The 25,413-nt window shown below is 37.8% G+C and overlaps 1 protein-coding gene across 1 annotated transcript in view; it reads right to left on the bottom strand.

The window, feature by feature from the left end:
* Positions 1-4,150: 4,150 nt before the first annotated feature.
* ZZEF1 (zinc finger, ZZ-type with EF-hand domain 1) overlaps positions 4,151-25,413 on the bottom strand; it is a gene marked incomplete at its 5' end in the record, with an annotated part of 52,740 nt that continues 31,477 nt past the window's right edge. Inside the window, 20 exons of the mRNA XM_009579680.1 lie at positions 4,151-4,844; positions 5,339-5,410; positions 5,958-6,108; positions 7,647-7,812; positions 8,574-8,672; positions 10,550-10,718; positions 11,598-11,741; positions 13,437-13,796; positions 14,878-15,013; positions 15,546-15,646; positions 15,999-16,187; positions 17,446-17,565; positions 18,105-18,301; positions 20,018-20,150; positions 20,690-20,845; positions 21,969-22,044; positions 22,122-22,399; positions 22,842-22,981; positions 23,561-23,708; positions 24,286-24,458. Of these exons, the coding sequence (XP_009577975.1) occupies positions 4,770-4,844; positions 5,339-5,410; positions 5,958-6,108; positions 7,647-7,812; positions 8,574-8,672; positions 10,550-10,718; positions 11,598-11,741; positions 13,437-13,796; positions 14,878-15,013; positions 15,546-15,646; positions 15,999-16,187; positions 17,446-17,565; positions 18,105-18,301; positions 20,018-20,150; positions 20,690-20,845; positions 21,969-22,044; positions 22,122-22,399; positions 22,842-22,981; positions 23,561-23,708; positions 24,286-24,458 (3,083 nt within the window). The remainder of the gene's footprint in view (positions 4,845-5,338; positions 5,411-5,957; positions 6,109-7,646; positions 7,813-8,573; positions 8,673-10,549; positions 10,719-11,597; positions 11,742-13,436; positions 13,797-14,877; positions 15,014-15,545; positions 15,647-15,998; positions 16,188-17,445; positions 17,566-18,104; positions 18,302-20,017; positions 20,151-20,689; positions 20,846-21,968; positions 22,045-22,121; positions 22,400-22,841; positions 22,982-23,560; positions 23,709-24,285; positions 24,459-25,413) is intronic.

Below are 25,413 nucleotides of genomic sequence, written 5' to 3'. Positions count from 1 at the left end.
CCCGTTTATGAGCGCCTCCACAATGTTGCGGCCTGGGTTTGAGCTGGGTACCAGCTTTTTATTATTTGTGCTTTCTTAGGTAAAAATCAGGAAAGATTACTGCAGAATAGACCTGATTAAATTAGACCTGACCATCATGGAAAGAATGAGCTTTAATCTTACTTCCTTCACCTCTTACTTAATTCCTTCCCTATTCACAGTGGATTTCTCTCTTATTCATTTGAACCGGAATTGACTTCTTTGCTTTAAATTCAGAGGTGCCCAGATTTCTGTTTCCCCCTACAAAGCCCAGCGCAGTTCCTGTTTTTCCAGGCCATTTTACCAATGCCCATTCTTTGTTCCAGTTATTATCCAGCCTGACCTTCTATGGACTAACCGGCCGAGTGTTGAAAAGCATCCTCTTTATATATATATTAATCTGTTTTCCAACATTCTAGTAGCTTTACCTAAAGACCAGGTCATGCTTTTTATAGGCTCCCATGGTTGCGGTTGTTGTTTGTCCCCTGAAAACAAGGTACGATGCTTGTGCTGGTGGCTTCCCCAGCAGATACCCAACACCACTCACTTCGGGTTGCAAGAAACCACGTTCATCATTAGAAAGGGAAAGGAAAGTACCGAATCAGGCTATTGGGGCTTCCTCTGCTCCAATGCGCCCAGATTTTACAGCAGGGGTACCTTCATGGATTTGCGGACGGTCGCTCCAGATTTAAAATGGTATAAAAGGGCAGGTCTTGCCCTAATGTTTGCAAAGATACAAGACCCACTGGAAATGTTACATCTGAGCTAGGCTGTGAAAACTCAGGGCATTTGGGCCAGTTCTGTTTTAAGCATCTCCTAGAAGTAGGTTAAAAAAAGTCCCCCACTTATGAGTTAGCTTGCAGCCTAATTTTGATCTCTTGGAAGAAAAATAGTCTTAATTATCTTGATCTGAAAAACAGCGGTTCCCAAACATGATGGTTGGGATGACCCGTTACATTCCAATGCCTGGGACCACACTAAATTTAATAGCAGATTAAACTGAATTTGTTAGATTTATCACCTTGCTTACACCAGCTGAAACCTCAAACCTGGTCGTCTCAGGGAACGGTCCCCACTCTCCCACAACTTCACAATCATACTATGTACTTGTATTTAAAAAAATTACCTAGTAAGACCATTCTCTGAGCACATGGAACCAGTGGAAACAACTTACAGTTTTAGGTCAATACAGAAAGATGTCGACTTCCTCACTTACACTTCCCTGAACAACCCTTGCCTTGAGCCAAACCCAAGGTAAATAAACGTTTAAACTAAGCCCATTGGACTAGGTAGGAACAAGCACCTTCGCTGATAAACACCACTAATTAGAATGAAGAGATACTAAGACAAATCTCAGCTTTACATGAGACATCTGGGGCCCCAGATGTGTCTTTCAGGTCTGAAAGTAAATAAACACAGGCACTGAAACCAATGGATATCCACGGGAAAAGTTCATTTTTTAGGATAAGGCCACTGGAATGTAAACAGCAGGGCTGGAATTTAAGAGACAGCTCCAGAAGTATGTATCCTCCATCGTTTGATACAATATCAGATATATACTGACCGCATGAGGAAAAGCAGGTTTGCTTACAGGCATTGAAAATGAAGATTCGTAAGGAAAACCCTGGATCTCACTGCAAATTCAAGCACTTAACATTCAGTGAGGAGAGGAGAAAAGCAAACAAAAAACAGACACTGTGTTGTACTTTTTTGTTTTTATAGAATTTTTACAATATATTTCTCTTCATTTGCATATTTTACCCACATCTGTAGCTTTCTTTTTACATGTTGAACTGAAGTGGAATAAATCTAAAGGTCTGATATATTTTAAACAACTGATAAAAATTGCAAAGTAGTAAACCCGTAAGAAAAGAAATTATAAAACTCTTTTTTAAGTGTTTAATGAAAGCAAGTCAAATGTATCATTAGGAACAATATGGTTTGTTTTAAACACATCATAGGTGATTCAGGCAGGACAACTTTTTTTGTTTTTTGTTTTTTGTTTTTTTTTTTATATTAGGCACATTTTTTTCAGCATACCTGTTTTCCAGACAGTTTTATACTATTCAATAGTATCATCCGCATCCACTTGGAACTGCTGCAGGATTTTCAAAATGTGATTGATCATGAATATTCATTATTGGTATTCTTTTCCTCTTTCTTTAAAACTATCAGAAGAAAAAAAAAAAAAATCAGTGTTTCTTGTCTCTTAAAAAATCCATAACGAATGATTGAGTTGTAAGGCAGCAACAGATTCAGTGTCAACTCAGGTCACAGTCCTTCAGTTCCATCTAGTGGGTAGAAATTATATTTAGTGGACACTGTTCCTAGACAGTCCCTTCAGGGCGCGATGACTGACTCACAAGGCCAGTTACTGCTGGTAGAGTAAGTTAAGTGGTACACCTAGTAAGGAACACTGGCCACTCCTGTGTCATCCTTGCAGCCTCATGTCTTCATACAGAAAGCAGAAAGACAGTCCAACGGAAAAAAATGTGAGTATGATAGAGCCATGACAGGTTCTGTGAATGGTTTATTTACAGTCTTCATCCCTGATGTTAAAAAAAGAAAAAAGCCTTCTTTGACTAAAACAGGCAGATCCCGGCAGCATGCTACATGCCTTAGCAAATCAGCCCATTGCATATCCTTGACTGCTTAGCCATGGATTCACACTGAGGCAGTGAATAGAAAGTCCTACACTCAAGAAGAGCAATTTCAAAATGCTCACCTATCCCATCAATACGACTCCCTAAAGTAGACTTAAGAATGTCTCATTTTGGTAGAGCAACTCCCTGCTCCTAGAATCTGTTCATGCTATTAGAAAGTGTGAAACAGTTGGTTCCTCAGGGATCTCTCAGATACCCCTGCAGTGAGATTGCAAACTCAAATATGTTACTCGGATATGGGAACAAAACGATCCATGCGTTAAAGATATGCCACAACTTTGTTAACTCCCTTCCCATCGTGATCTCATTCAGGAAGGAAGGGAGGGCTTTAACCTTCAACCACAGTATACTCGAGGAGGGGGTTTCAGAGCAGTATCACTCCGCCTCCTTTCAGTCTTTGATAAATAGTACGTTTTTCCTGAATTCTGGCATTCTCATTTGCTAAGAGGGCCACTCCATCCCTGAAGGCAATGGCTTCAGCATAGGGCTTCTTGGTCTTCAGTTTTAAGTCTTTCAGGCAGAATAATCACATTCTGATTCAACCTCATCCCCTGAGGAAGCATTCACTTTGCACTCACCTGGCTGAACAGAACATCTTTAACTACCGCACTAGAGGCCATCCAAAAAAAGGGGATGTATTACTGCACGTTTCCCTCTCAGAGGGAGATTGGACCACCCTTAGAAATTCCAGCCTCAGCTGGTAAGACCATCAATTCAGAGGTCATCCCCCAAAGCGGTGCTCCTGTGCACGTTGCACATTGCTATTTAGGCACCACTCACCTGTTGGACAAGCAAGGTCCATAAGCATATTCCCTTCTGACAGAGCCACTGACTTTACACAACTTGCATTCAGTTACTACTGAAGCTTTTGGTTGCTTTTTTTTTCATATCCTAATGTTGAGGTGACAAAGTGAAGAAGAAAATAGTTAGCACAAAAAGTTCTCTGAATTCATACTTGACAAGACCAGTTCTACATACTGTATAACTGTATACAAAATATACCCCCAAATCCTTCTATGTTCTTTTTAACTCTTTGGAAAGGGAATAACCAGTGTAGTTGAGTAGGAAGAAAGCCAATTTATTTCAGCATAGAAGGTCTGTAATTCATTCCACGGTCACTAAGAGTAATGCAGTTATTGCTCTATAAGGTAAGACTGGATTGATCATTAACCCCCACCCTGAGTGCTGGGAGTCCGGGTTCCCAACATTGCCAAGAAGGACCTCCTAAGCCACTAGTATCGAAATAATTAAAAGAAAAAAGCCTTATGAATAATTTCCTGTAAAGATGTGATCTTCGAGAAACATGTACGTTCCTCAGTTCTTCATATTACCGCTGCTTTGTGAATGGAGGCCAGCCTTTGCTCTCTGCACTAGAATAACGTACTATTTAGAATAACACATTGGAAATAAATTAAGGTAAGAATAGATGATCCAGCTGATCGAATCAAAGAACAGGAGAAACATTAACCTCTTGCACGAGTATGCTCTGAAACTGGAATCCTTTAACTGCTATGTGAATCACCCAGAATTTGTTTTACAACCTGTAGTTTAGTAAGAATTAAAGTTCTTTTCCTTGGGTAGTAGCCTTCAAAGCAAAAGCAAACATGGCAGGATTCAAGAGTGGACCATTTCTGCATCAGCCCACCAGATTCTGGTTTGCCTATTTCACTTCAATGATATATAATAGATGCTGCTGACGGCATCACTCTGAGTTCAGCAGTCACGTTCCATCAATCAAGTTTCCTTGGGAGCAGACGATACCAACGCAGGGGCCTTCCATTCTCATAGTTCAGCTACCTTCTTTCGATTACTTCCTCTGAATAAAAAAAAATATTGTTCTGTTTACTCTAACATGCTACAATATGTGCATACATAACTGTAGGCGACGCGTGAGTTACTTCAAGATGTGCTTTTTCATTGAAGTGCGCTTTTACTTTTACAAATTCTACATCAAGGTGGAAGGAAGGAAGGCTGCAGAGTGCTCGTACACTGAAGCTGAAGGAACTTTTCCTGAACGGAATTAAGATGTTTGTTCCAATGTCCTATGGACAAACTACTCTATCCCATGCACTCCGGCCTGAGCCAGTATTAAACATTCCAGAAACTTGTTGATTTGTTCGGATAGTTAATGGCAAGGCTGATAGCAGCAATGTTTTTCAGGGCCTAGAAGAGAGAAGGAAAAACAAAGTAACATCAAAGATTCTCCTCAATCCAAAACTGTAAAGAAATCCTTGTATGAAATTAAACAGAAATAGATAAATAACCATCCTGTTTCTACCTGGTCATCTCCTGGTAGTGCAGTAATTGTCATGCATCCAGGCAGTTTCAGCAAGGCAAGTGCACTTCCAGCTGCTGAAAGACCAGACCCCCTCCCCATTTCCATGTTTTGGCAGTTGGGAGGTCAGTTTGGTAAAACAGATATACCCGATTACACCCAACAGCCAGTTTGTGGCACATCATCTGACTATTAAAGAAGAACAGCATTTGTGCATAGTTCATTCACAAATTTCAGAGGCCTGTTACGGTATTGTAAAGCCCAAGTACATTCATATCTATTTTATAAAACTCCACTGGGCAATCAGAAATCATCCATTATCTCTGTCTGCCAGAAAAATAGCACAAAACCACACATCTCTGAGGTTGTGCAATCTTATTACCTGTGCTGTACAGCGATGAAGATGATCTTCAGTATTTAAGGCAAGCAAATACTCCTGTAGAGATCCAAGCTCCTACAGCCAGAAAGCATTCAATGAACACCAACGTTTCTACCAAAGACATCATCCTACTAATTAACATTAAAATGCTGATCATTATAGCAGTCCCCAAAAACCAAAGGTATCAGAACTACAGACAAGACTCTCCTGGACTAGAACATAGTTTGTGACCACAGAAATCAGTTCATTACAGACTGTTCATATATAACGTTCAAAATCAACTCAAAGAAAACCACACTCAAATACCTTTAAATTAATTATTAAATCAGCATTCCTCAGAATATAGAGTGGCTTTAGGGCCTACTGCCTTAATCGCACGAGGAAGAGTCATGACTATTACTTAAGGTCCCACGATGGATAAAGCAACAGTATGCCCCTGTATTAGAATTTGCTACCAGACTCCCCAAGAGAAAGTTGTTAATGTTTTTCTGAAGCATTTAATGCTTCTAGAGCTCTGACGAACTTTGCCAAGATAAAGGAAAACTGCATTTAGTTTAACACGGAACAACCTATCATTCCCAGCACTGGGGAGAGGAGGGACACAAATACAGGAACTGCTTACAGTAACTCTGTTTTCTGTAACAAAGAAGAGTTCTGCAAGTGCACGATGAAGAGGAAGGAGAATGCCAGGCTTGGTCATGTCATGACACAAGTTGTTTTCCATATGGGTGAAAAGCTGCCAAAGTGGCTTCAACAAGGTGAGGTCACAGTCCCTGAAAAAAAGTAATTTAAATTAAATAGCAATGAAGTAGTGAGTAACCATGATCTTATACCTGTTTCTGGGAGGGGAAAAAAAGAAAACAAACCCCAAACAAATTTAAGAGAACAAAACCATATAGTTTTGACAGTTAGATGTATAAATGAAGGAAGAAACACACGAAGTATTTTAAAATCTAAATTCAGTCAGGTGTTTCAGCACAATGAATTTCATTCTGAATCAGTGAAGTGGAGAAAACCTCATATCCATAAATATATCTAAATGACTTTTCTAAAACTGAGTGGCCTCCTGAAATGAGGACTTTAAAATAACTATATACATCACTTTGCTAAATGCTCTAGCTCCACTGCTTGAAATTATATAATACTGAACTACAGCACTGAGCAGGTGATGCCCTTGTATAGGGCAGACAGACAAAAATTGATATATAGCTTTACAAACAGTTCCAACCCTGCCTCCTTCCTACTCCTGAGTTAAAGCTAGCTAACCCAAACGTCACTTATCATACAGATAGGATGACAAATATCATTCAGTAGGGGGGGAGAAGATGGGAAACTCAATTTTGGAATCTATCATCAGATTAACACAAGAAAAATATTAAATATTATAAGCACAACAGAGACTTGATTTTTTAGCAATTAAATTTGTTGTCTACATGACAAAGCAGACATTTTCTGATGAAAAAAACTAAAGGAACTTGAAAAAATAATAAATCCGTGATTACAACTAATACCAAAATCAGTTTTTCAGACTTGAATACAGATTGGTGTATCTAAAATTTACAGAGTCAAGCAATGGTTTTACGTAATTGTCCATTTTTATTACTATATGTGAATATACTTTTTGACTTCTCTTTACCAAAGTAAGCTAGTAGGATGCTGTTTTCATCATTTTGCTTGTTCTGAACTGAAAGGACATAACCTAGATAAGTGTCAGTGTTCCAGCATTGTTGTCTTTGTTTCCAGCATCTCTACTGAGTTAATGCGACTATAGACATTTGCAAAACACTATGAAAGCTCAACATTTTTTTGGATGTGTATTTTCATAAGAAATACCCGTGCCACACATACTTAAACATTAGCACACCTATCTCTTCTAAAACTCGATTACAGGCTTAGTGGTACAACTAAAAATAATAATTTAAAAGTTATTTACTTTATAGAGAATCACCGGTTTATTATTCCATCCTCACCTTAATTCTGAAGTACGACTAATACAAAGAGAATAAATTTCTAGAAAATTAATTTAAATCTTTTTTTTGTCCTGTTTCAGGGTGATTTTTTTTTTTCTTTACAATAACATTTGAATTCATTGGACCTTTTTTAAAAGCCAAGAAAGAAGAGAAAAAGTTTTCAAAAAACCCCCCTTATAGTAAGTTTCTGCTATCAAGGCACTGTGAATTGTATCCGAAATGCAAATTAAGAATACCTACTTCAAATCATGGTTTTCTGGCTTCAAAATAATTTCAGCTTAGTCACTTTTTCTTCTCCTGCCCTTTGCCTTTTAATGTACAACGTAGAACAGTGCACTTACCTCTGGGTGCTGCACTGCACTATCTTTAAGAGCAAGTGGATAGCCTTCAAACGCTGGTGACCAGTCTGACGGCACGCTACCCCGACCTGCCATTCCCAGATTTTGGCCAGTGGGAGGTGAGGAATTACCCTTTCCTCAGACAGCATCTGCTTTAGAATTTCAAACCCTGGGGGAAATCAAACAGCCGTTACTTTTGTAAGGATCCATTCCGTTCATATATTCAGTTTTCTTTTCTCCATATACTAAGTATTGCTCTGGCAAGCAAGAAATACCAAAGAAAAATACCAGACAAAAATCAGAGATAATTCTAGATTACATCCTGACATCACAAGTCTTTTCCGGAGCAAAACTTAGATAAAAATTAGAAAGAATCCTATCTGAAATTAAAATTTTGCCCAAATAGGGCAAACAAAACACAGGTCCTCACTATTATGTGATACGCAGTAGAGTTTTGCTGATTGCAAATCATCCACCACCCTCAATTTCATTAGAAATATTTAAACTCTAAAATAAACTAACAAAACCTTTCATGCTATATCTAGAAACTAGATCCAGAACCAGCCTATTTTAACGGATAACTACTTTTTAAAAACACAATTACAATTATTTCTGTTTCCAATTATGGCACCTTGGAGTGTTTACTAAATCCTGTGTGTAATTACTGTCATATAATGAGACTTTGAATGCAAATACCATTATTATAATTGTTATCTCCAAGTCCCTGTGAAGATTTGGTATTTCTAGCATAAAGTCACAGCAAGTAAGAGACATTAGTCAAGTTTTAACTTGAGCAAAACTAATCACGTTATTTCCAAAACATTGGAGAAAGCAAATTCTAAGTCAAAAAAAGGGATAATCACAAGTCTGTCAAAGCTCAGCAAAATAACTCCAAAAAGTCCTTTCCGATACATTCTGAGCAGTGCTTACCTGTCTGAAACCTTCCAAGATGACCTGCTGTCACTGTAAACTTATAACCCCACTCAGTGTTACTCATGTCAGAAGTAAATCGGTAATAGAGCGTGTCTCCTGTGTACAAGGGAAGGAAGAAAATCAACATTACTACCTTCTGAATTAGTTTTGCTATCACAAATACAATTCAAATGAAAAGCCTGTCATAAATTAGTCCTAGATATCGTCATTCAAGAGAGGTGATCTTTTACTGTTTGGTAATTACGAAATGCACAGAATAGTATGATAAACAGGAGGCTGAAGCAAAACGCAGAGTGGTTTCCACTGTATAAAGATACTTACAATGACAATGTCTCTTACATTTTTGTCAACTACATAGAAGAAGAGGGAGTTAAAGAAACTCTGTACTGTACACAGTTAAACTTCACTTCTCCGATGGTGTTATGGATCAGTTATGATTTATGAAAAAAGAACCTCTACATAGGCAGCCAAGTTCACAGTCCATTAAACAAAAGGTTGAAAAACCGCGAAAGTAAAGTTGCACTGCTTTTACATGTCAGAAACTTTTACTCTAGGGAACAAAATTGTTAAACTTAACCACTTAAGAGTGGAAGAACTATCACAACGTTTGACCATTTTACAATCAGGCAGTGCAACATTCAAGAAGTTCTTGTCATTGTAGTATCTACAGCTTCACAGAGATTAACACTGGTAATTAGCTGTAATGCTAAACAAAACATATCCTTACCTATTGTGCTCTGTAATATTAGATCTGGTTAAAACTTAGAATTTCCTTCTGTTCCATGAAAAATCCTATCACCCTGGGACAAGCACGCTAGTTTTCATTGGGAAGCAGAATTTTCACAGTTTCATGAAGAAGAAAAACTTTGAAAATATTTTTTAGGATTTTTAAAAAAAAAAAAAAAAAAAAAAAAATCTAAAACCCCATTCCCTTTCTCATCATGAAATGCAGCCATTGCTCTCTCCTACTCCCAGGAGTCTTGAGAAAGCCCTGCCATCAAATGAAAAACCCAGAAGCCTTCAAATGCCTGGTTTCAACTAAAGCCTGCTGAGTGAAATCAAGAGCCTTAATCCAGACAGTCTTGGCTGGAAATGAAGTTTCACAAGGTGAAACTCAAGTTTCACAGCCAAGACTGCTCCAAAACAATAGGTCTCAAAGTTCAGTTTCTTGGCAAACCTCTGCAACTATTTGGGAGGAAAAGGCAGACAGAAAGAAGTTCATAAAATCCAAAATATTTCTCAGAGCACACATTTGTTTCTAACCAGCACCTTGTAACCCAAACTGCTTTGCTAAGAGAGTTCCTAAATCTATTTACAGCTACTGACAGTACTCAAAGTCAAAAGCTTCCTCCAATGCCACAGCGCTCAGTGGGTTAAAACAACTTAACATAAGAAGCATGGGACCTCATGCTCACTGGCATTTGCTACTGTGTTATCAAAAACCTGCTTAGAGAATACAGACTGAAGTTGTCAATCAAATGACTGATTTTTTTTTTCAGCTATGCTCTAAGGCAACTGGAGACAAGGCATTGGCACGGACTCTTTATTTGCTCTGAGCGCTAGTATAGCACAGGGACAAGAGATAAGCCTATCTTTTTTTTTCTTTTTTAAATGTGCTTCCTGTGGAAAGTAAGACAAGGCAGAAACAATGTAAGCGAGTATCGTGCAGAGCAAGGACTGTGTTGGAACAGAATCAAGATCAAAATTTGCTTCCAGTAGCTAAGCGCATGCTTTGACTGAGGCGTGGAAAAAAAAGGTCAAGTAGCAGAACAACAGATAAGCCTACTTCTAAGACACAAATGCAAGAGCAGCACATCAGAGCAAACAGGTTGGGACAAGAAAAGGATTTTTTTTCTTCCCCACACATCTCAGGAACATCTGCATTTAACTGTCGTCTTTCAGTAGTTTCTCTCGAGAGGCCTGGATACTAGCAATATCCTATACATTTGCACTTTGAAACACTGCATATTCACCTGGAAGCTCAAAATCATTCCATTTCTGCGGAGACCCACTGAAGCTGTGCCGATCCTGCTGGAAATCACTGCTGCTGGACATGAGCAACTCATCACAGCCTTCTTCTGTGTTACACTGAGAGTCAAATTTGATTGAGAGGTAGATAGCACCGGGAATGTGAACTTTATCCTGAGAAATAAGCACATGATCTTTGCATACTGTAATACTACATTACCAAGAAGCTACTTAACTTTCACCATACAAACAAGGGAGAAATATTACAGCATCTCCGTGTGAAAAACTCTTCGATATTTTTATCCAGAGCTAATTTAACAAATGTAAAGCATGGCCTATTGTTTGCATTAGCTGTTAAGCATGTAAAATTAATTGCTAGCAATGCTTTGGTTTTTCAAAAGCGGTAATTGTTGCTGATATTGATCTCATGGCCAGAACCTAAAGGTTTATATGCATTTTAAAAATAAAAATCAGAAGAGTCAGAGCTGCAGGGAAATTAAAAATCCCAAGACTGCCCAGAGGCAATAATTACTTACCGAACTATATTAGAAAAATGCTTTCAAAACAATATCAAGAAAAGAAAATCAGAAACTGTTTGTGTCAGGAGAAGATAGTCTAAAATGAGAAATACAAGAAAAAAAGACTGCACTCCTAGCTTTCGTCCAACAGCACAAGGAAGTAACAGGCCAAGTGAAACAAACCTTTGGATGAAAGAGTAGAAATATTTGCTCATTAAGGCCCTGAAACCATTTAAGAATATGATCTGCTTCAAACACATGCATAGTAAAACCATTGAAGTTACGCACTTTTCACATGATTGAAGTAGGACTACATTGAAGTGCCTTATTGAACATATTTCTTTACAGGGCAAGGCCTCAGTCACCTGGCATCAGGCTTTTCAAAAGCAAGACTGAACAGGTATTTCACAGGCGTTTCAAGCACAGAAGTCCCATGGGATACACACGGAAAATCATGAGACTTCTGCTCCAACCACCTTGATGTTTTTCAACTAGTCATGCAAATCCACTGCACTGTAATACATGTATCACTTACCTCAAAATTAGTATTGTTGTTATAAGGATGTTTAGATTCACGCATCTGGACTGCCATTCCGGGTTCCTCCATGAACTGGCAAGCTGTCAATGCCATTGTTCCTAGCATGCTCTCATTGCATCCATGCAGTACTTTCTGTAGAATCTGGGGAGAAGCAACACGTCATGTAAACACAATTTGCTATCAAAACAACATTTACAAACTTACATGCTGATGACTGACACGAGTCATTTCTAGCCACACAACATTTTGGAAGAGAGAATCGAGCTACTAGCCAGAAACAGGACACAAATGATGTCTACAAGTGTCATCTCCGTAAGTGCAGAAGATTTTACTCTGCCCTCTGTTCCAGATCTTTCAGTCTTTATCTGATGAAAACGTGAGAGCTATTAGCTATATCTCTTTCCACAAATGCTAGAAGCATAAAGTAATTAACAGTAAACTAAAGCTGTAAACAAGGAAGATAAACAACTTTCTTAACACACTAAACAGACACCCTTACCTTCTATACCTACAGGTTCTGGTTTTAATAAAATATGTCATATGTTTTAGCCTTCAAAATGTACAACTCCATATATAAGAAGCTCAAAAGAGCACAAAAGCTCTGAATAAGGAGTCCTGCTACTTGAGGGCCTTTCCAGGTCATTATAGCAACCTATTACATCTCTTCACCTGCAATTTTCCAACTCCTCCTATAAAGCGTAATACTAGCTCAGACCAAAAGGTTCATCTCCAAATCAGCCAAAAATTGATTTTTTGGGGAAAAGGAGTTTAAAAAACAAAGGCAGTATGTAGCAGAGTTCCCTGAATGCATTCTTTGCCTCCATACACTTGCAGAATAGCCTAGGACAAAGGCTACGCTTTTGTATTTAATATGCCTTAATAGATTTTTATTCTATCAGTTCACCCTGTCATTTTCTGAACCTATATAAACACCCTGTGGCAACAATTTCAATGACATACTGTGTCAAGAACCAGTTCTTTTGGTTTGCTTTGGACCTGCCACTTATTAACTTAATCTGACACGCCTTTGTTTTCTTACTGGGAGGGCCAGTGAATAATACTTGCTGTTAACTTCTGTACGCTGCTAACTGTTTTAAAACTACGGAGAAAGAAGAACAGACTTTTTCATTACTCCTCCTCCCTCAATGCCCCCACAGGGCAAAGATCCAGGATGAAGAAAACTAGTTGGTTCCTCATACTGAAGTTATTCCATGGCTATAATAATCTTCTCCAGACCTCTTCCAGTTGTACTGCATCTTCTTTTTTTTTTTTTTTTTCCAAATGAGATGAGCGAGTCAGGTCACATGCTGTAGTCCAGATGAGAGCATACTATTGGTTCAGTGGCATACCAATGCCTTCTGTCTTATTTTTAATTCCTTCTTTGAAGATTCGCAGCCCTTGAATTGTTTCGACTGCTGTGAAGCATTGAGCTGACATTTTCATACAACATTCTATTGTAATTCCAAGATCACTTCCACACAGTAACAATCAGATCATCAGTGGAGTAGCAGGTATTACAATATACACATTGAGATCTAACAAAAAGCAGCTTTCAAAATGGACTGCCTATTTTACCCATTTCTCTATAAGATTTATTTTCCCATATTGCTCTTTCATAACTGAAAGAGTTGTCTCCATGGAGCTAGCTTTTCCATTTTCTCTTAACAAAATCAGTACATTAAGACACTGACAGATTCCAACTGCTTTTTCAGAACTAATTTAAATTTTGGAGTTTCAATTTAGTTTAAAAAAGGAACTGCAAGTATTTTTGTTACTCAGAGTCTTGTGGCATGTAGGCACAGGGCTTGTTCACATGCATAAGTGAAATCCACTTACTTTTTCCCATAACTGCTTTTCCTCTAGCTGCATAAGCATGTCCAGTATGTATGTCATATGGGCTGGGCCACTAAGATCTAGGATTTCCTCATTTATTGCCACATCATCTGGCCATTCAGCTAACAATGATGCCAGCACATGCCTGGCATAAAGAACAGCAGTTGCCTCATTTACGCGATACAGGTAGTCCCTCACAGCCTTTTTACTTCTAGAGTCCAGCTCCTTGTGCAGGAGTATTGAACTCTTAGTGCGACGTTGCTTGGCATAACTAAGCTGTAGATCACTCTCTGTGTTGGTTATCAGTTTCTGGGCGACCGGATTGGTTTCTTCTGTTGCTTTATCACAGAGCGCAGGCTTTGACTGCAAAAAAGAAATGCAAGTTTGAAAATAGGCTCTCAACAATTTACTTCCTTATGTTTCAATATCTGACCTGTCCATCAGACTGCAAGTTAAATTTACAAACGAATTTGTCTTTTACATACTGAAAATCAGATGCATCAAATAACACAAAAGTATGATCTCTCACGTACCTACAGGGACAGAATTCCTCAAAAAGACTGTTTATGCCAACAGACTTCACTATACACTGATGCATTCATGACCGTACACACAAGCAGAAACAGCAGTTACAATTCTAACCAGAAGCATTAATTTAAGCTGACTTACAGAGGTAAAGCAACAAAGTGCCATGCTATTTGTGACACAGAACGAGGCAAGTTGGGAGGGACCTTTGGAGATCATTTGGCCCAAATCCGACTTAAAGCTGAGCCAACTTCAAAATCAAGGCTTTGTTCAGTTAAGTTTGGAGAATTTCCAGGGGTGGATATTTCACAGCCTCTGTATAAGCTGTTGTAAGGCCTATTTTTTTTTTCTTAAAACTATGTGAAACTACTTCAGGAAGCCCTTGATCCAGTTTGCTATGCAACTGATAGACAGTGTGATACCACACAGCCAGGAATCAGAAGGAATCAGCACCCAAAATAAATCAAAGAGCTGTGGGACCACGCTATTGAATTCAAAACCTCAAGCTTGCAAGTGTAGTGTCTACTTTACAAGATAAATTCATTGCTTCCTTGTTCTGCTGAAATTACTGTAAGATAACAATAATATGCTAAACCAGTAACACTTAGGCATAAGCTTACAGTAATTAGATACAATCTCTCTTGTATAAGGAGAGGAAATTACAGCGTGCAATCACAATTTGTTCTCCTGACCTGAGAATCAAGTTCTCTTACTTCCTTAAGGAAGAAATTACAAGGAAGAAACACTTGCTTCTTGTTGTACCTGCTCATTCATTTTGACGTAAAGCATTAACAACAGATTATTTCAGACGTTAAAAAAAAAATAAAATTCAGGTTTGAACTTACTAAGCAAAACTGAAGTTATTCAATGCCTAAATTAATTATTTCACAACTACTTCTTTTTGTGGAGATGTACGTACCAAACAGGGCAAGATGATCATATCTGTATCTACTGCTTTTGAACTCTGCTCCTCCAGCCTCAAACGCTTGCTGGGTTGCCATTTCTGAGCCAGTGTTCGGATCCTCTCATCTGTTGTAATTACATCTCCATCAAACCTTAAAAGAGGCAAAAGACAGAAAATACACAAATGTGTTTTGAAAGTAATACAAACTAAATTAGTGCAATTGAATGCAAATTAATCTTCCCACCTTCTGTTTCAGAAAGATTCATTAAACTCTGCCTATTTTTAATCATATTATGCTAACTAGCTTCCCTGTTCTAACAAGTCAAAGGTTTTACATATTATAAAATTGCTCATCTCTATGAGAACATGGTGGCTCCACAACATGCTTTGATTACTAGAAGCCACATGTAAACTCTCCATTCTTCCTCAGTTAGGATAATTTAGAGATATAGTAGATTTTCATATGGGAGTTATCACATTGAAAAGAACATGCAACGCATTTCCGAAGATGGTGACTCGTTTACCTAAATACCACTTAGTAGGAGTTTATTTCCTCACCTTTTCACACATGAAAACCAAATCATGTATCCTTGGAACAATTTCTATTCGGCACCTATTAGATTTTAAGTTACCACCCACATCTAGTAACTTTGTTTTTCTGCTGGACCCAGTCTTTCACATACCTCTTTTGAACTTCCAGGAAAAAAGAATCTGTTCTTTTCATTTGCAACTCGTACATGGCTCGAAGAATATGGAGAGGTGCATTAAGTGCATCATGTGTCATCTGAGCAAGGAGGGGGGGGGGGGGGGGAAAGACATTACATGGGAAAAAGAAAGATGAGTTTCTTTAAGGATGACCTAGGTATTATTTTCCCATGTATCATATAGGTAGAGAATTAATAAACTTAATATCTAGATTAGTAAAAATGAAAAGTAATTTAGCAAAAAGCTTTATAATTATTTTGTAGTGTTCATTACTATAGTTCTACTTTATTTCCTTTAGATAATGATATATCGAAATCATAAACCCATATTCTGTAAATTTAGAAGAAAAACAGCCATATAAATTACTAAATATTTTATGCAACTAGCAAATTCACAGTAACTTCAAAGGAGGTAAAATTCAGTTTAAGTACCAAGAAGCATATTTTGGTGGCTTCATCCAAACCCTCCAAAGGATCAAGTTTGTTCTGCTCTAAATCAACAGGACCAACAATGGGTTGCTCCACATCTTGATCTTGTTCCCTTTCTTCCAGTTCAGTATCTTCCCGTTCAGCCAGGGAACTGATCTCTTTCTTCGATGAATACAGCATTATTGACAAAATCTACACAGAAAAAAGGCAGCATGTGGTGTGACAGCTGTAGATATTATTAGAGTATCTGCAATCAGCATTTTGTAAGAACATTATAAGACTTGGACAGTGGTTAACACATCCTACTCTAAAAAGAAGCAGCACCTAAAAAAAAAAAACCAAAACCAACCAACACCCAAAACACAAACCCAAACCATTTCCCACTTCACAAATGAGTTACACCTTCCAGGCTGCTACAAAGACAATTTAAGTCATTAGCTGAAAGTGTAAAAACTTGAGAAAATAATTATTTAACCATTTCAGTACATCAAAGGTTTGAGGATTCTTAGACAAGGACAGAGCAGAGCTGACTTATCACCAAAAAGCCAGCGACGCCTCTACACACTCTCCTCCTTTGAAAACGTATCGTTGGCTTCAGCACAGCCAACAACACTAGTACTCATAACAGGAAGAAAATAATGTTATACACTTCCTTGGTCCTCCAGTTTGTGTCAGCCTCAGTTCCGAGGATTAACACAGGCAGAGCTATGGCGAGACATTTTAGTGCTCGGAGCAGAACATTCATTTGGTATAATGCTGGCCAAAGGGGAGGAAGGCGGGACACCTCTCCGAGTGAGGGCTGGTTCTCTGGCTGTAGGTCAGGCGGCAGCAAGGTCCCACAGTCCGGATCTGATTCTCAAGTATTTTGAGCCAAACACTTGGGGCAACTTTTCAGAGGAATTCCAGGGCATTACGCTTTCTCTCTCTTATTGTTGCTACAGTCCTAAGTATGAATTAACACAACTCTTGCCCATGATAAAACACAACTAACGGTTGAACCACGCTTACCTTCCAGCAATTAACAAACACTCAGAAAGAATGTGCCCACATGCATATTGATCTCCCCATATTGCACTACAGTAATACCTTGTACATGTCAGTGAGTAATGCAAGTAATGTTTTTATTTGAGATTAATGGAATTTTCAAGAACAGTCTAAATAAAATTCATAAAAGAAACTGAGTAGGTGATTAATGCCTCGTCTTGCAAATTTCTTTCAAACACAATCAGATTAATTAAAATCAGCTCCTGCTTTAATGAAGTTAGACTATTATCTACATAATTATGATGGACAGAGGAAGGCAGATTCAGGGATACAGTTAAGTGAACATTTTTATAAAGACTAATTAGAAATACTCTTGAGACTTTCTTCACAAAAGGGAAGTGCACTGCCATAATCCTTCATGCCACTGTGCGAAGCCTGACTTTTTACAAAACGTAACTTTTCTTACCTCCAAGTCTCTGAGAAGCCAGGTCTTACTGAAGCCAGTTCCTTTGCTACATTTCTTCACTAGAAGCTTGAGTAAACCAGACTGAAGAAAGGCAGCTTGGATCTCCTTAAAGCCATGAATCTGCACACACAGACACACACAAAAAGGGAACAATGCATCACAATGCTTGCAAGGCCTTATCACACAAGGCCTCAGATAAATTTCCTGCCCAGAAGAAAAGTTGGGAATCATCTTCTTTCATTTCCCTAAAAAAAACCCCACTTCAAATACCTTAAGAGCATCATATATGACAAACACACAGTAGTAATTGGATATCTGTTTTGCTCTCACAGTCCAAAAAAATATAGATCCCCTCTTCAAATACTTCAGGAGCAAGAAAAGGGGCAAGTGAGCTTCACTCCATAAAGTGTTATCCCTATAAATTTCTTCTTCAACTTTCACGAATGGTCAAGCGACCCAACTTTCAACTCAGACTGCTATTTAAAGCCTAGCAACATTTTCAACCCGCTACAGACAGGGGATAAAAGGAGCCAGCTGTGAGAGAAATGAACTTGTGTTAGTTCCCCAATGTGCTTAGTCAATACCCAAGTTCTTGTACCGCAAGGTAGAATGCAAACTTTTATTTATCTATTATATTCTACATGTTAGGCAAAAGATACCTTAAGTGTTCTGTAAAGCCCCTTTAGAGCAAGCGACAAGACCCAAGTTGCTTCCACTGCCTCAGCATAGCTGCTGTCCATGCTGGTTTGCAGAAGGTGAGTGGATATAAGAACAAAGTGCTGGAGGTACTGTCTCAGCTGGGTCTGGGAATCACTGCCTTCTTGTCCACATTTCTGAATCAACTGATAGTCTTTCACTACAAGACAGAAAAACCACAAGTCACTAGGTTCATCTTCAAATGTTGTGAAATCATTTCTTACCAGTAGATGTGAGTAGGCCGAGAAATGAACACGATGCATACGTGAAGTACATTCTAATAACCACAGTCACATTAAAGAGACTGTAGAAGAACCACCTATCTGCTTTGCTGTGGCAAAATTACACTCTTGTACGGAAATTATCTCAGACTTGTACTGAAATTATCTCAGATTCATTGAATAGTCAAGAAAATATTTCATTTTTCAGTGCAAGTTAAAAAACCCCTAGGTAACTTCTGGCAACGGCTGATTGTCTGCACATATTTGCACATAAACAGTACAGCATACAAAGCAGCGCATGTTGTATTTTACAGTTAAAATGGGGAAAATTCTGACCTGCAATTGATATGATGAAATAAATCCTGCTGATCTTACTGTTTAAAATGTCAAGAGTTTAAAAAAAAAAAAAAAAAAGCTTTTATATTCAAATCTTTCTTCAATATCAAAAAACAGTTTAGTCTATTGATTTTTCCAAGTATCTTTTTAAAAGAACTTCAATAGTCAAATCTTAGGACATTTTTTGCTTTAACAACTTCACAATATTAGGTCATGTATGCCAAAGCTGAAAGCCCTCGCTCCTACAAATCCAACTGATTTGTCATATGTTAAAGGTTTAGCTTGACTAACTTCTAAACAAGGTGAAATACAGAAAGAAAATTCTCTCTGGTACAACAAATGGGACCCAGGAGGCAGCATCTAGCTCTGGGTTTTTGTTGTTCTTTTCTGGTGGTTTTTGTTGTTTGTTTGTTTTTTAAATAGCCTTTAGACACCATAATAGCCAACACACTCTACCGATGTGCCCTAGAATGGATTATTCTAAAATATCCAGACACATTTCCTGGAGTGTACACTATTCCATGCTGTATAGCTCTTTTCACATTTTTGCCTCAAATTTTAGGGGTATCCAAACTGTTTTGAAAAATTCTTCTAGACAGGAGGAAAACGGAGAAGCTAGACTCCTGACATTTTATAAAGCACATGATTAAAGAAGTTAGGCCTGTCCTCATGGCATGCTTTTTTACAGGATCAGGAAATAACAGCCAACACAGCATAATTTCAGAATCAATCGATAATGGGTATATTTGTGTTTGTTCTTAGTCTTCATTTACTAGTAGGTAGCACATCTTGCCCACAGCAGAAACAGGCACTTCATTAAAATGCAGAGTCTTTTTGGAGCAACAAAATGGACTATCCCAAAAATGTTCAGGCTCTGAGTACCTTTCCTTTATATAGCAGCACCTAACTACACAGAGGCAGCATGTGCATTTTTTTAGATTTGCGGTTGTTTCAAAACATTGAGCGCATGTCTGTAAGTGATAAGACACAAGCAGTAAGCAAATCTCAAAACTGCTTAATCAAAGGCCTATTTCTGAGATTTCTCAATTAATAAAATGGTGAACAGTTTCCTAAATCCTTTTCTGAATAAAAATAAATGTCAGAGTTTAAAAAGAAAGTAAGTCTCCATAATCTTTACTGCAAAAGCTTCTCAATTTGGTTTAACCTATGAGCAGAAAATCAGGCGACTTACTAATAAAGGAATTCAAACTCTGCAGACCTGCATCAAGTGGTCTAGTTAAAATATGCTGTTGGGTATCCATAAGAAACTGTAAGGAAATACTTTGTGATTCTTTGATAAAATAAAAATGTCACAGAACCTGTTTTTCTCTTTCGGGTTTTGATGTCTACTACAACTGCCCTGTTTTTCTCCGTGAAATGCTTCAGGATGATCACGTTATGAGGCTCATTAGCATTATCCATGTACACAGAACGAGTCCCCATACACAGCACCTGAAATTGCAGCAAAAGTTTCAGTTATGGTTTGGAATACTTATTTGTAAATACACAGTCATCTTTTATATTGGTTATATTTGCTTATACTTGGTATTGTATTTTTGAGCTGAAAAATCTGCTCGCTGCCAGGTATTTGCTGATTTTTAGAAAATGGCAGTTCCTTTCTATAAAAGAAATGCCTACAACAAACAACTTAATGCTACATAGGCAATATATCAGAATTATGACTATCAAGAGCGAGATTGGTTTGTTTCACTTGTATAAAAAGCCCTTTTTGATACTCAGACATACTAAGCTGGTTTTCTCATGATAGTTATAAGTAGCACTCAAAGAAATACAAAGCAAAACCAGCTACATTATTCTTTATTAAATAAACATCAGTTGTGCGCAAGTGGAAAGATGTGAACTCTGACATACACTGTGTTTTGACAGTTTATAATGGATGTCCCCAATTTGATGAAATCCATAGAGTTTAGAAATAGAAACCTAAAAGCTCTAACCAATTTCGCTTCCTTTAGTATCAATAGGCCACTTACCTCAGGAAACCCAACCAGCACCAATAAAGTGAAGATATTGGTGTGCTTTAGCTGGAAGGGCAGTTGCTTAACGCAATGGTCAGTGAAAGCAGCGATCACATTATGCCACTGCGCAGAAGAGTTCAAAGATCGAAGAATATCTGCCAACGTACACGACTGGAAAGCAAGAGCAGTCTGTATTAGGAGGGCTGACTACAGACTTACCTGAAACTATTTTTCCTCAAGACAGCGTATCACTGTTAATCTGTCATAGCTACAGCTTTCATATCATTATATAATTGTTCTTCCAAATATTTGAAGCTTTCATGTCAGCTGACAAAATGAATTCTGTTTTGTTTTTCATCACTAGAGCACGACTGGAAAGCAAGAGCAGTCTGTATTAGGAGGGCTGACTACAGACTTACCTGAAACTATTTTTCCTCAAGACAGCGTATCACTGTTAATCTGTCATAGCTACAGCTTTCATATCATTATATAATTGTTCTTCCAAATATTTGAAGCTTTCATGTCAGCTGACAAAATGAATTCTGTTTTGTTTTTCATCACTAGAGCATACTCTGTTTTCCTAAAGGGTTTACAGTCTCACATCAAAGTGTGTCTGAACATTGTCACCTTTAATTCCTAACTTTAGTTTAGAGCTCAGAAGTTTTTCTTTGCACAACAGGAAGTGGTTTATTTCCCACGTATGTGACTACCTGCTCTCTCTCTGCAGACTACACAAATAATCTAGAGAGACTGGCTGCCTTGCTGTAAAGTTAGTCTTTGAGAAACTTCTTTCCCTCAGCTGATGATCTGGATGTTCCGCCTTTAAATTTCATATGCTTTTCTGTTTGTTTGTGAACCTTCCCTGTAAAACATAGCTACAATGAAAAATAACACTGTCATATTTAACAGGCATGACATTAATCTTAGAATGCTTGAGAGCTTTCTCAAGATTTTCAAAATCGAACACCTGCCCTGCCCCTCCTTGCTGTTTCCAGTGTAATTTTACTGCACAAAAATCTCTAATACTCTTCCATAAAAGGGCCAGATCCAGAACACAATACTGGTGGTAGTTACCACATGACACACTCTCCACCTTTCCCAAGTTACACAAGAGATATGTAACTCAATGGGAGAGAACTAATGTCATACAAAAAAATATAGGACTGTATTTTGTTTTTCCTCGAAGCTTCCAAACCTTACTTCTTCCACTATAACATGCTACGTAGGTAAGCACAGGCAATTAAGCCACTCTTCGAGAGACAGCCTTTTTTTGGAAGGAAATTGAGATTCTCACTGCAACAAGGGCTGCAGATGCTAAACCATTCCCATGATCAGGGAGCAGGTTTAACTGACTTTCTGTTAAAAAGGCTCTATACATGAGGCACACATAAAAGAAAATTAGTATTAGTCATCAAAGAGTAACTAAAAGGTTTAAATTAAAAAGCACCTGTCTAAACACACAGCTCCCAGACTGAACAGAAGATGAGTTGTCTTCCAGCCTTCTGGCACTGTAGACCCATCTCCCGCAGCAAACAAATTATGTTTGGCTGAAAGGACTTTAGCCACTGCAGCATCTACTTCTGCAGGCATAAGTCTCAGGATTAATTGGCCCAGAAGTCCCAATGTTAAATGATAAGTTTCATTTAGGTGGCCAGCGTTTGAGATTACAACCTGAAACATCAGTGGAAGTATTTGTTCCAGATTAATCAAAGACATTGTAGAGCCCTATGGAAAAAGAAAAATCTCAGTAAGGCAGGGAAAGAAAACAAGGCTTTCAGTCAAAGTCATAGCACATACAAAAGCTTCTGTTCTAATGCTCTTTCAAATGGGACAAAAGGAAATGAGAAACTACGTTCCTACTTCTGTTGTTGACTAGTTAAGATGACCTGACACATAAACCTAAGTTGATGGTCTAAACTTTACAGCTGTTGAACAGTTAAGATAGACTGCTTTACAGATAAATTAAAATTCCCCTTCCTCTCCCCCCCACCCAGAAACAAGCCCCTACATTCCTTAGTAATGTGAAATGTCCTAAGACATTCTGGTTCGCATTTTATAACGTGTAAGCAACCAGAGCCCATCTCCCACATTTAATTTGCTATGAATTTTATTCATGTTATTTGTGACACCTAGAAAACTACACAGATTGAAAGTAAAAAGAACTAACTGATTTGAAAGGTGGTAACATAGCTGCCAGCAATCCTAGAATCCTCTTCTGAGAGCATTCAGCAAAAACTTGTTCCTGGCTAGGTATTAAAACCTTCTCTGCTTGCTTCTGGGCTGAATCCTCCAAGAGGTAGTCATCTGCTTTTTAAATTAAAACAAAAGAAGAAAATCCCCAAAATGACATTAAAAATAAAACAAATAAGTGATAGCTTAATTTTTATAATTACAATTTAAGGATAAAAACCCTTTTTAAAAATTTTATTAAAAATTGAAAAGCAGGTCTTTATAAAAGTGTATAAAAGATAGTAGGTAAAGAGATTTACACCATCTAGTCAAAAACAAAGGACAGTACTATGGACAGATCCGTTTTACTATCATAATTCTAACAATACTAGTCTTTAATAGAATAAGAAATTTAACTTCTGGTTCCAAGTATGTAAGAATACACAAGTATTGTGTTAGACCAACAGGAACTATAATCTCCACACATGGGTATGTATCGGTGGAATTCTACTCCGATTTCTAGAATCCTTTAAACCGATTGCAAGGTAGCAGTTGCTCAAAGCAGTATGCTTGGCAGGTTCTTACAAAGCAGACAGCTCGCTTGCATTAAAGATATTTGCAAATACTCAAGAACAGGTTATGAACAAAAATACAGCTGTTTGCTTTGCATATGAATGGATATTTCTGTGACAGGGAAAATGAGAAATAATCTTTTACCTGTTGGAGAAACATTATCATCCACAGACAAGTCTGACTCTTGTCTCACAACAGCTTTCTCTGCAAAGACAGCTTTGCTTTCACTTCCTTGTTTTCCTACTTTATCTTCTGCAGGAGACTGGATTTCATTGCGAGCATCTCCTTTCCCCTAAAAATAAAACAAAGACAGTAAAAGATTAAAACAAAATTTAATACTTGCAGAAACAGCCATGGAAAGAAGCTGCCAGTCATCTGCATTTGACAAACATTTTTCCTCAAATATCAAAACCTTTTATTGGTTAAGAATTTCTTAATGTATACATGTCTTAAGGTTCCATACAGTGAAAATACATTTTTCTATTTTACTTGTATCTCTATGCCTAAAATTATTACACTGTAATAGTTTTATACACTGTATAAAACTGTAGGAAACTTGTTCTCCTACCTAAACAGTGCTAACAACTAGGGGAAACGACACCCTTTTCAGAAACAACACCTTTTGCCCCTTCCCTCCAACGCTTTTGTTGTTGCCTGTAAGAACACAAGGTGATGCCTTCGTTTTTGATCAGCTGGGTCTAATAAAAAATGAACCAACCAACAACTGTTCCCTTGCCCCCCAACTTTTACCTACAAAAGAAATCATTACTATCCATTATTTCAGTTACATATCCAGGATAGGATGTTTAAGCTTCTGAAGAACACATATCTAATTGATATCAGGCATTCTGTAAATAATGGGTACTTACATTACAATGCATAAAAGAGCCTGCACTTGGTTTCTCATCTCTTCCCTTCACTGCTTTATCACCAGTACAACTTTTTGGAGCACCATCTGTGGGAGGACTGCCTGAAACAGTGTCGTTCTCTGAGAAGGATTCACCTTCTGGTAACATGCAGAGGAGAGCTAAATTTTTCAGACCTGAAAGCAAGAAAGTTATAAAAGCTATTTAGCTGCGGAGTGGCAAGATAGGCAAAAAGCAGAACTGAAACATTTTGAAAGAGAACTGCAAACTTCCTCTCACACACTTCTTTTGAATATCAAATCCACCAAAAAGATGTTCCCTGTCATGTTCACTTAACTATGTAGTTCCATTAAATAGTGATGAACAGGTGGTGACGTTTTCCACCTCACAGAGATACCATTAGGGTAGAAGTCTTAATTAATTTAAGAAAGTGTTAGAGATACCTCCCAATAGTGTAAATTATGAAAGGTAAATAAAATTTGTCTTAGCTTTTAATCTTCTGACCACTTAAATTTATCTATACAATAAAACTGTATGTTAAAAACAAATGCATTAAATAATGAGTATGCATAAGTATTTGGTGGTGGTGGTAGTGGTATTTCAGCTGTATTAGAGCTGCTCAAAAAAACTACCAGTAAACTTATTTGAACTTGCGTCTAGAATTTTTGGTACATTCAACACAGGTCTCTATTGTATCACCCTATTTTCTGTAGTAGGTCTTAGTTCACAGAAATCCTCACTTCCAGACAAATGGACATCATTCCCAGAAACTTATCTCATACCACAAATAAGGTTCAAAAATTCTTGCCACGATATGCAGAACGAAAAACATTTTCTACCAAGTTATTTGCTTTCCTTCAAGCCCTTCAGTTGCCAGTAACACATTAGTAACAGAACGTGAAGCTATATTGATTGATCCCTTTACAACATCTAAGATGGAAAAAAAACCAACCAAAGAGATGCCAAGTTGTCTTCAATATTTATGTAAGCATAAAATTAATTTTTTCAAGCACCCTATTTTCCATGTTCCAGTGACCCTGAACAACACTTGTTCTACGTTTGCTTTCTACATAAACAGTTATGCTCAGTGAAGTACACAGTAGCTTCCCCCTTCCTTTGGAAACTTCAAAG

The sequence above is a fragment of the Fulmarus glacialis genome, unplaced genomic scaffold, assembly GCF_000690835.1.
Source record: "Fulmarus glacialis isolate BGI_N327 unplaced genomic scaffold, ASM69083v1 scaffold9786, whole genome shotgun sequence".
NCBI lineage: Eukaryota > Metazoa > Chordata > Aves > Procellariiformes > Procellariidae > Fulmarus > Fulmarus glacialis.
The sequence above is the reverse complement of the archived record's forward strand: the minus strand, read 5'-3'. Positions and strand labels throughout refer to the sequence as shown.